General features: G+C 40.7%; 1 protein-coding gene across 1 annotated transcript in view; it reads left to right on the top strand.

Moving 5' to 3' along the window:
• KIF25 (kinesin family member 25) overlaps window positions 1–11,026 on the top strand; it is a 34,235-nt gene extending 23,209 nt beyond the window's left edge. The window contains exons 10-13 of the mRNA XM_014308819.2: window positions 4,112–4,263; window positions 6,726–6,923; window positions 9,299–9,454; window positions 10,646–11,026. Coding sequence (XP_014164294.2) covers window positions 4,112–4,263; window positions 6,726–6,923; window positions 9,299–9,454; window positions 10,646–10,809 — 670 coding nt within the window. The 3' untranslated portion in view covers window positions 10,810–11,026. The remainder of the gene's footprint in view (window positions 1–4,111; window positions 4,264–6,725; window positions 6,924–9,298; window positions 9,455–10,645) is intronic.
• Window positions 11,027–11,773: the final 747 nt, after the last annotated feature.

Here is an 11,773-nt window from a genome sequence, read left to right on the forward strand (position 1 = left end):
AATCTGTTTCAGATGCTTCATTTTAGTAATGGCTGTGTCGTTTATCATAGCATGTCCTGAGTGAGAAGGGGCCCACAAGATCATTGAGTCCAACTCCTGGCCCTGCACAGGACAGCCCCAAGAATCCCATTCTAGTACCTAGCCACCCTCTGGGTGCAGAACCTGTTCCTAATATCCAATGTAAGCCTCCCCTGACACAACTTCTGACTGTTTCCTCAGGTCACCAGGGAGAAGAGGCTGATTCCTGCCCCTCTGCTTCCCCTCACAAGGAAGTTGTAACTGCAATGAGGTCTCACCTCAGTCTCCTCCAGGCTGAACAGACCAAGTCACCTCAGCTTCTGCTTATGTGGCTTCCTTTCTGGGCCTTCCACCATTTTTGTGGCCTTTCTTTGGGCCTTACGCTAGTAATATCAACATTAGCTAGAAAAAAACCAAACAATTAGAATAAGCAGTACTAGTGGCACCAGAGAGGTGATGGTACCCTGTGGAATTAAACTGGACATCTCTCTGTGAGCACCCAGCATGAGAACAGATTCCAGAAAGGATCATGTGCATTATGGAGATGTCACATAAAGAAGTGTCTTGCTCCTTGAGTAAATAATGTTTGTGAAAAGAAACATCTTGCTCTATTGAAATGTTTTAAAACAGCATTAATATTTTCTATGTTTCTGAGAAAACGTGATGTTTTTCTTTGCTTCTCTATAATAATTCTTGTCATGGTCTAATCTCTACTTGTCCAAAGGGAATTAGCAGTCAGATATGAAATGCATCCCATGTCAATTAAATAAAATGCACCATCAGTGGAGATAATTTTGTCCTGTGGGACTTAGTTACATAAGCAGACCAGTAGTTTGTTTATGTGGATTTAATGCTATTCCCAGCAAGCCTTGATAAAAATACAAGAATGTACTTGGAGGATTGTGCAAATGTACTTTTATTTTACCTAGTGATACATATTTATTGATTTGTACTTTCTACCAATTTAATTGCTCATAGAAAAGTAGGAGCCCAGAGAAATTGTCAAGTAGTTTTCTTCACTGTAGGAGCTATAGGACTCTCCTTTCTTTCTGTGAAATAATAAGCACTGCAATATTCTCAGAAGGATTAACATTTGTATCTGGGGTTTGCCTGCTCTTTGGTCTTGAGGTTAAATACAATTTCCATAGAAATTCTGTGAGCTTGATTGCAATCTGCATGCTCCATAAGAACATGGAATGAATGAAAAGTGACTGAAGCTTAAGTGATTAATCCTTTTGCCCTTTCTGTCTGTATTATGCTGACTAGTGGGTTTCTCTATGTCTCTATTCTTGTATTTCCCAACTGTGACTCTACTCCAACTTTTAGTATCTAGTTAAGGCTCTGCTGTCAAGGGAATGAAAAACTCCAGAAGAGGCCGGGAGCAGAACTTAACCTGTGTGTACTGAATCTTTCTTGGAGGAGCTAATCTTTTTCCTTTGACTAGACAGGAAAGGAGCAATATGACTTAGAAAGTGAAGACAGGTGCATGTAGTGTGGGTATGCTGGGAGTTGAACTTTCCCTGTTTCATCAAAACCTCCAAGTAGTTTCTAATTAAGGTATTTCAGTAACTAAGATGCTGGCCTGGCATAATTTTATTCCTGAAAAATGCCTGTTCCACTTCACAAGGGAGCTTTGCACAGTTAGTGGGTGACCCATCTCTTTTCATAGGTTTTGGGAAAGGGAGAGGTGAGAAGCAGTGGACTTGTGCCACAGAGACACACACAAAAAAAGAAGCTGCAATAAGGTTCCATTTGTCCCTCTAGTTAATAAAATGGCTGCTCTGTTTATTTCTGTAAACTTTAATTTATGGCAAAGGAACCTGGTGCCTTGAACCAAAACTCTTAAAAGCCACTTATCTCAATCAGTTAATACTAAATTCTAATGCAAACATAAATAAAAACATGGACTTGTATCTCAATTACAATGCAAGCAGTGAAAAAAGTCCAATTCATAAACAGGTTATATTAATAATTACATAGAAAGGTTAATAAGAAAAAACAAATCCAAACAAAGTAAAGGAATCATTGAATGAGGCCACCCAGCTGCCTGAAATCTAAAGTAAACAGCTGCTGCTTTGAATAAAAACACATCTTCATTTATGATAATATTTCATCTAGAATATATTGGCCTGCTGGGTCTCATTGGCTTCTCCATATATCCATTAAAGTACAGTAGTCTCTTTCCTGCTAGCATGTTCATCTTACTGAATCACGAAAGCTTCAGTCTCTTTCTTCTTTTATAGCTTGGTTGACTTTGGAGAACTTTCAGCATCAAATTTTTAACGTAACCACAACAGGGCTTCTCTTTGTAGAATCTGGTCCTGGAACGTGCGGCACATGAAGGCTCGATGAAGTCGTAGAGATTAAACTAAAATATTAGTTCTGTCAGTCCTGTGGGGAAGCTACTGTGCCAAGCTCGCCACACTGGGCTGGGGCTGTTGGTTGTCTTCAAAGCCAGCTGCAGCTTCCCAGCCATAGGTGACCAGCACTGACAGCACACCCTGAGCCTTGTCTTCCTTGGCAAATGCAGGGATGGGGCAGCAGCTTGGAGCACTGACCTTTTGCCAGCTCACAGCAGCAGCTTGCAGAATCCAACGGCCTGGTGCTGCATCCTAGCCAAGGCTGCCTCCCCCTTGGGCCTTCCAATCCTGGCTGACCAGCCACTGGAAGATGCAGTTCAAGGCTTGGGAAGGCAGGATGCATGCCTCCTTGGATGTGAAGCAATAGTCAGGTCATTCCAGTGTAAGGCTCTGACTGTAGGAACTGGAGCCACTACTTCCCTGCTGATACCAGCTCAAACAAGCAGGAGGCATCCCTGGTGGCTGCCCAGAGGTAGAGGTGTCACAGTGGAGGCTGGCATGTGTTGCTCAGGATTGATAGGGGAAGTCTGTAGTGATTGTTTACCTCATGCAGGCGTGGATACACAGGGAACTGCACTTAGCTGGCTGCTTCTCCTAAGTGCCTATAGATATGGTGTGGCCAAATGCTTTTCTGTGCTTCAGATGCCCTTGCTTTGTTTTTTGAGGAAATTGTTTTAGTTGAGTATAGTTTGTTTTCTTTTGTTCTTCTGTCTCTAAACTCTTCAAGTATGGCTCTTAGCATAAAATAAGTTTGTGTCTGGTGTGACTTTTACTGAAATCAGCCAAATCTAAATCATGATGACCTTGCCTTTTATCACATGCTAGCTGCTGCTGACTGCAGCGTTGTGGAACCAAACCTTGTGGCCTTTCATAAGAGTTATTAATGGCTGTGATGTTACAGATCATTCAGTGACCAGACTATGATACACAGTCATAATTTATACCCCCACCTAAAAACAACTGTTTAAATGTTCTACCTTCAATGATTATTGAAGAAGGCAACACAGTGAAAGAAAAGGATAGGCAGTCTTACCTAATTTCTTTTAAACACTGAAAACATAGGGAAAATCCTAGTGGGTTTTTTTCTTTACTTAACCAGTTTATTTCACTTTCTGTGTTTATTTCACTGTGTGTGCTAGGTCTTTGCCCTTGGATTGATCATATTTGCAGTATTTCCTTTAACAGGAAAAGAAAACAGATAGTATGAGATAAATGGTCTATAGAAATTCACATCTATTTATTCTGATGTTGTGCTCATTGAACAGTGGAACTGGACTTTTTACCAGGGATTCTGGATTTAATTCCAAATCTGAAATATGACTTCCAGATGCCCAGAGAAATTTTGGGGGGTTTTGCCTAATTCTGTACCTAAGAAAGTGAGCTATCTCAGCATAAATTGGAGAAATCTACTTCTGTAAGACCAGAGATTCCAGCAATATCTAAACCTGTGTCTTTTCTTCCAAAGCGTGGAGATATAGAGCTATAGTACCTCTGGACCTGCAAGGCTGGCAGGCCACTTCTGCAGCACTTTCAGGGCTGCATCACAGCTTTCAGCTTGAATTTTCAACTTTATCCTATCAGAAAAAGTCTTTTTGTGCAGCTCAAAACTGAGCGTAGTATAAGGAGAAGACCAGGGAAATGGAAATGCTGAAGTTCTCATTCAAGTTGTCAGCTTTCTTGTGTGATTCTTCCTGCAAGTCAGTTAAATATCCTTTCTGTTTCTTTACTCTTAGGACTGTTGAAAATGCCTCTGAATTTTTGCATCTAGTCAAAAAAGGCCTACTGCTGAGAGTCACACACCCAACACTGGTGCATGCTCATTCCTCTCGCTCTCATCTGGTAGTGACATTGACCATAACCACAGTTGTCTTTGGAGATAACTTTGGTAAGTAGGATGTTACTAAGATACATCTGGAGCCAGGTGTTTTTAGAAAAACAGTTTGTGGACTGGGAGGTTTTCATATTGCTTTTTCTTCCTTTTTCCAAAGTTTCATACGTTCCCTCAGTTCTTTTCCATTTTTCTGACTACTATGTTCCTTCTTAAATAACAGACCATTTTCATGTTTGAATGCTACTTGAACTTTCAGTTTCATAAAATCTTAGCACTTTTCTTTACATGCCTTGACTTCCAGAGTTGTTGAAGTTTTATTGCATGAGGCAACTAATGAATAAGTGTTATCAGAAAGTCGTAAGATAAGGTATAAGATAGTAAAGATCTTGATAAGTACGTACTCAAAGTAGTTAAATCACTTAGAATGAATAATTACATGTCATACAAAGTTTGTGGTTAAGCTAACCATAAATTTTAGGGATCATCATATGCTTTTGGTTGAGAAAGAATTAGATTTATTTACTCTCTGCCTTGCAAAAACGCCCTTTAAATTCAGAATCTTTTGAACTGTTAATAATAGACCACTGTATGAAAAGACAAAATACTTGTCCTATTTACTATGGCAACATTGATATTTCTGCTTTCCACTACCACACCAAGACTTACCAGTTTATTGGTTGAGGAACAACTTTCTTTTGAGGCTCTTGAGGTAACTTTGTTTTCTTTCGCTCATGTTATAATTAGCCTCTCTGCTTACAGTGCTGTGGTCCGTCTCCTTCATATTCTGCAACAATATGATTTTAGAAAGTGGGAAATATTTAACATTTTTTCCCTTAGACTGCTATCAGAAATTAAACCAACAGAAAAGCAGAACAAACAGTGCCCTCTCTTACCTATGGGCCTTGCCAAAAGACACAGTTAATTTATAAGCTGCAGCTCCAGCATTCCTGATGTTACCTCTAGTCAGCTCCAGATTCTTCTGATGGTACTTTTTGAAACTCAGTGCTTGCACCATTAGCACAGCAGCCATCTTGTCTACTCCAGAATTCCCTTTGCCACTTCTAATTGCAGCCACCCCACTGTGCCATGTTGCCTGGCAGCAAAGCTCCGCAGAAATGGCTAATTGTTGTTGAATGCAGTCTCTGGCTTTTGACTCACAGCATGTGGGTGAAGGTGTGCGCTGTAAGAAAACAGAGAGCAACACTGCAGCTGGGACCTCACTGCAGCAGTGTGGCTTGTTTAAAAGGAAAGGATCCTGATTTAAAAGCCAGATGCCATTGTCAAATATCTCAACGTCAGATACCTTAGTCACTAAAGAAAAAGTTGTAAAGTCTGTGATGAGTTCTGCACCTAAAGCCAGGGTTGACAAGCCAGCACTTTTTCAGGTTTGATTAAGGTATTTTAGCATTTTGATCAGTATTATCTGTTGTTTGAGGAGAGCTGTTTCTTAATTTCATCATCTAAAACTGAAGAGGAGTGGGAACATTTAGTTTGACACTGTATGGCCTGAAGCCATTTATTCTGTGTAAGCCAACACAGCTGCTCTGCCTACACTGTGAAGAGCTGGCTCAGGGCTTAGCAGCAGCCTGCTTGGAGAAGTACAAAGCTCTGTAAGGCAAGTCAGTCTGCTCCTTAGTCAAGTTTTGCAGTTGGAAACTTTCTACTATTCCAGCTAGAACTCTGCAAGCACCCAAGGAGGTCTGTTGTCTCTATGACCAGTGGCAGAATATGTGCCTTTATTCTTTTGTTCTTTCAGAGAGAGAAAGAAAGAGATAGATGAAAACCAAAGCACTAAGAGAAAAAACAACTGCTTTGAGAAATCCGTTTTGCATATATTCCTGCTAAGCTAATGTGAAAGCAGCTTTCCCAGACAGTATTTATCTTCCTTCCCAGCAAGAGAGAAAGCCAGATGCTTCTGCTGAGGAATGATACTAGTAGGTAACCAACCTGAACAAGTAGGAATAACACTATTGAGGCTAATAGCTCATCATGTGGAGATCTTGCAGTGGCATATGAGAGCTGAACGAAGTCAAGGGGGAGCAGCAGCAAAGGACAAAATAGAAGAGGCAGGATAAGGATTTTTTTTTCCAGAGCACCAGTGGTTGTAATTTCAAATACATAGAATTTGTTTTTAGAGCCTATTGCTCCCAAGCATCCAAAATTGCATTTTGGTTGCAAACAGTCTAAAACTTTTTTAAAAGCCCTTTAAAGGCCTTCCTGGACTCCCATTTCTTGTTTTCCACACAGATGTGTCAACAATGGGGATATTGGATACAATACAATCTACACCAAAGCTTGTTACCAGCTGGTACGATCAGTTTGATGAGTAAAACTTGAAATCAGATAGAAAAAGTCATTCAGCCTGCCTGTGCCATGGATTCTGGCTTGTACATTGCTTCTGTTAGAATAGCCTGAAGCTGCAGATACTGTACATCCCCCTATTGATGCCCCATTTTTTCCCCATCTCAATTTTCAGTGTCAGTGAGACGCTCGCTTTTGTTTTTTCCATTAACCAGGTACTTTATGTGAAGATGAACAAATCAGTCAGAGACTAAATAAAGAGGCTTCCTTCACCTTTCCACAAAAAATGAGAGACAATAAATCCACCTCTTCTTCCAGAGCCTCTTCACCAGTGCAGCTTGAGGCAACTGAGAAAATGAAGCAAGTCAAAACGAGACTGCAGCTGGTGGACCTGGCTGGGAGCGAGTGTGTTGGTAATTGAACGTGTCTGTTCGTGGGCATGGATCCTCATGGATCTAGATTACAATAAATGCCTTAGTTCTTTATGGAGGGGTACATGCTGCTCACACAGGGGTGGTTGAACCTACAGATCTTGGCATAAACAAAATTTTGAGGGCTGATCTGGTTTTACACTGGTACAGTTTAACTCAAAGTATGGCTGTATAAGCTTGAAATAAGCCCAGGATGGTTACCCCTATCATAGATACACTATTTGTCCAGACTGCTTTGATTAGGCCTGTTTTTCTATTCTGAAAATTAGCATGTCTTTGGTACATAAATGTTTAAAGGGCATAAATTATTTAAATATTAAAAATATCTGTAATAATTGATATCACCATGTGTGGATTTTTCTGCTTTATTGTGGAAAAAGTCTTGGAGGTAATTAGTGTTGAAAAGATAATGTTGTTTTCATTGTTTCTTCAAAGCATTTTCCTCCTGCCTCCTCTATGCACACAATAATTTCAAAAACTTGATTATTTCCTAAAGGACAAGCTTTCTTACCAAGAAAAACCATGCAGCCAAATGTATCATTCCAGAAATAATGTTTTGAAAAGTGAACCAGTATTATGAAAGAATCTTTTACTTTACTGCCAAGAATTCTTGCTGTTGCTCACTGTTCAACTTTTGTTCTACAGAGAAACCTAATATAATACATTATTTTTTCATTTGCTCTAAATGCTGAAAACATGTAATTGAGCAACAGGGTGTGTGTTTGTTCTCTCAGTTAAACCAGGACAAACATTTCCTTGGTTTGGGGCTCAGCAGGCCATATCCTCCAGTGAAGCCAGAAGAGCTGTGCTCACATCAGTGTTAGATGAGTTAGTGGCAGACTGACCTCTGCCATCAGATGTGCTAGTGGACATACTCTGCTGAAAGTGAGGGCAGTGTTAACTCATAATTGTTTTAAAATGTGGGCAAATCTAAGTGAGCAGCAGTACCCCAAGCTTCTCACACATGTCAGCACCCAGCCCTGCTGGCTCTACAGCTGGCCTGGGTCATTTGCAGCATTTACAAGCCAATTTGTCCCTTTTTAGCAAACTGTGTTTCACTTTGAAAACTCAGCTAAACGCTTTATCAAAGTTCATCTAACCAAATGCAGATAATCAGCAGTTTAAACATGTAACCCCTCCCCTATTTGCAGTTTTCTTCTTTAGGGGGATAACTGTTATCCACTTTTCCTTGATGTACAAGAAGCCTGGGGATGGCTGTATATATAATGACCCCAGTAAAGTTACCTGGAGATTCATCCTATCTTGGCTTGTTTTCCACCTTTTGGCAGGGTCTTCCAAACTGTTTTGCTCTGTCTCTCTCTCCCAGCTGGAGACTCTACCACTCCACCCTCATCCTCTCCCATAGTCACAGTTCTACAGCCCTCCCTGTCCAGACTCCTCGGGTTTTTGCTATTACTGTACTTTTTCACACTTCCCTCTTGAACTCCCCTTTGCTAGAAAATGCTGGCCTAAAGGGAAAACAAGATCTCTAGCCACTCTCTGTACCTGTATAGAGATAAGAGAGTAGGCAGTAGAGGAAGCTGTTGGCCTCATCTGATCCCACTGTCATCAGCTCTGCCTGATGTGGATCATGTGCTCTGGGTAAGAAGTGACTGAGGGTGTATCTGTACCTCATCCACTATCCTCAAGAAAGCTTGAATTTGAATAATATGATGCTAAATGCTAATAGCAAATTTCTCTTCCCCAAATGACAATGGTAAGGACAGCAGGAATTAATTACTCTTAATTGCACCCTCATCCAGACTGATCAAAAAGTTGAGCTTGCAGCATCTCTTTGAATTGGTGCAATGTGTTGCATAGACCAAACTTTTATTGTGTTGCTCAGGGGCAGCATAGCTACATACAACCATGCTGGGTGGGTGGTAGAGGGGCACCATATTCCTTTATCCATTTCCTTACAGCAAATCATGCCATAAAACACCACTCCACAGGATTTGGTAAACCCAAACACTTCACACTTGTGGCTGTTGTACAGCTTTCTCACTGCAGCTTGTGCCATCAGTGTCTCTTCTCTTTTTCCAAAGGGACACAGATGGGGCAGCTAACTATTATAAAAAAAGGTGGAACAAAACAGGCTTCTCTTTGGGGCCATTGTGGACTCGCATTTTCAAAAGCAGTGTTCTCTTGTCTGATCTAAAGGTGCTCCTAATTTCTTGGTTCCTTGTTCTTAATACATATGGAGCAAAAAATGCATTGTACACCTGCAGAGATCAACTTCAACATGAGATGCTTTGGACCATCTGTAGACATTGAGTCTTCTTTAACCTTTCCTCCACATTACAGTTTTGAGGCAGATTTGCTTAGTGTTACCAGTGCCTTTTTGTACACTGTACCAGGTATGTCTGGAGTGACAGGGGCAGCACTGAGAGAGACCTCCTTCATCAACCGCAGCCTGTCCGCCCTGGCAGATGTTCTGGGAGCAATAGCAGAGCAGCGAGCTCACGTCCCATACCGGAACAGCAAACTTACACATCTGCTTCAGGACTCTGTAGGTGAGGGATTATTCTGACTCTTGTTCAACAATTTAGATTTCTAGTCCTGGTTTTTCCTCTCTTTTGCTGTGTAAAACTAGAAGATGGTCTTATACTCCTTGCTTGAATGTGCCCTCTATTTCAAAGACTCTGGCTCGGGAGAGTGTGAGTACACAGTGACAGTTCTGAACTCCTGAATCAGGCTAAACCTTGCTGTTTCCAAAGCTCAGTTGAAGAACAACATCTCAGTAGGATCATGTAAAGGGTAAAAATTGCATTTCATCAGTGTTTCATGTCAGGTACAGTTTAAAAGTTAAACTTCAATCTTTGTTACTACAGGGTATAATGACCTGCTTGCACATTCCTTAACATTGTGCCCTGTAGCAGCAAGACAAAGGAGGAAGACAGGACACTGGCACTGTGTTACAATTTCCTTTTGTGCTGGGGTCACTTCCTCTTCTTTAGCTCCTCATCGATGCAGAAGGAGTTTTAAAGCAAGTGTTATGCCTGCAGTAATGTCAGATTTGTGTCCATATGCGTAGTACATCAGTCCATTTTTCTTCAGCTGGAAAATATTAGCCCCTATTCTTTTAATCTCCAGTTCAAGGCATTGACAGTGAATGAAGTAACAGTTCTTCAGAGTTTCTGAAATACTACTAATTGTTTGCTTAAGCTCTGATTTTCACTTAGTACTGAAGTCCCTCCTGTGAGAAGGGAAAGCCAAAAAGAGAAGTGAGAGCTATGTTGTACAGGCACTCAGCCTGATTTTAACTAAGTCTGTTGTATGACTTTGAAGTGTTGAAAATGGCCGTTTCTTCCTTTGTTTAATCATTGTCTATAAACTTCAAGTCTGTTTTGTTTTATTGTCACACAAGCCATTTTGCCATTACCCCAAATTTACAAATATTTGACAGAACTTAAATAAGTGTCCAGAGCCATAACATACATGATGATTAACTAATGAAGCTAATAGGGGAAAAAAATCTACATTACAAATTGTGAAACACTTAGGGGCAAATATTATATTGTTAGATATAGACTCCCCATGAAGGGGCTGTCTCTTTCAACAGCCCTTTTCAGGAGCAGTCTTCTGCTTCATGAAAGCAACAGTAACCTGTGCTCATTGTTGTGTATCAGTATGGTAACAATGTATAACTTACTGACTGAAATAATTAGGTAAATAAGTGTGTTTTGTCTTTCCCCTGCTTTTAGGAGGTGATGCTAAACTGTTGGTGATGCTGTGCATCTCCCCTGGCCAAAAGTACTTAACAGAATCAATGCAGTCTCTGGGATTTGGAACTCGTGCTCGGCAAGTTCAGAGAGGACAAGTCAAGAAAAAAATTTCCCAGTGCCGAGTAAAGGAAAATAAAACCTAAGACTCCTGTGGATTAAAGTATCATTAATGAGTTCCTCAGACTGAAATGTATATTGTTGTCCTTAAGCCATTCTTTTAGATATCAACTGCCAGATAAAATAAACAATCCTCAACATGGCATTAGTAACCAATAAACCTGCTAATGATGTTCTTGCTCCAAAGATAATAGCAAGTATTGACAACAGCTACCCACCATGGTGGAATGGTAGAGAAATAAACTGGGCTTTAAGACATGGCTATGGTGATGTGTTTCTTTAATTCTGCTTGCCCTAAGTCAACAGGACCCTGATTTAGGGTGGTTTGCCTCTGACAGGCCAAGGGTGCATTCTGTCTTCTCAGTAGAAGGCAGGACTTTAAATATCATTCCAGTGCTTCATAGCAGCAAGTGAAATACATCCTCCCAGCTTGGACTAAAATGAGACACATCATTTTTTGACTGCTCTTCTATCTAGCATGGATGGGGGTCATTCCTAATGCACTAGCAACAGGTAGGAGTGTTAAGGAACCCATAAGCTGTACTGAATGGGGCTTTGTTCTCTGGTTTTAGGTAGGAAATAGTGGCATTACTGAGATGGAGAAAAATAAGTAAGGCTATATCTGTTATCCCTCTGGAATGTAGCTTAGAAAGCAAATGAGGGATTACACAACTTTTTGAAAACACACTTAAGTTAAATAGTTGGAATGAGTCCCAGCTCTGCTGAGTTCATTAAACCCACAGCTTTGCCTGTTTGGGGGGTATTTTTGCTTCATGAATGCTGAGAGGCCCTGAACTACAGATCCTAATGGGACCCAACTTGAGCAACTGTTGTAGTAATCTGGCCTATTGTTTCACTTGCATTTCTGAAGCAAGTTAAACACATCACAACCTTGATGCTGTGCCTTCAGATTAAAAATGATAACCACACAAATAAAACACCAAACACCAGCTTGTGATATGCTGTTTGTCACCTGCAAGAGGCTTTCAC

This window comes from Geospiza fortis, unplaced genomic scaffold, assembly GCF_000277835.1.
Source record: "Geospiza fortis unplaced genomic scaffold, GeoFor_1.0 scaffold41, whole genome shotgun sequence".
In the NCBI taxonomy this organism is placed as follows: domain Eukaryota; kingdom Metazoa; phylum Chordata; class Aves; order Passeriformes; family Thraupidae; genus Geospiza; species Geospiza fortis.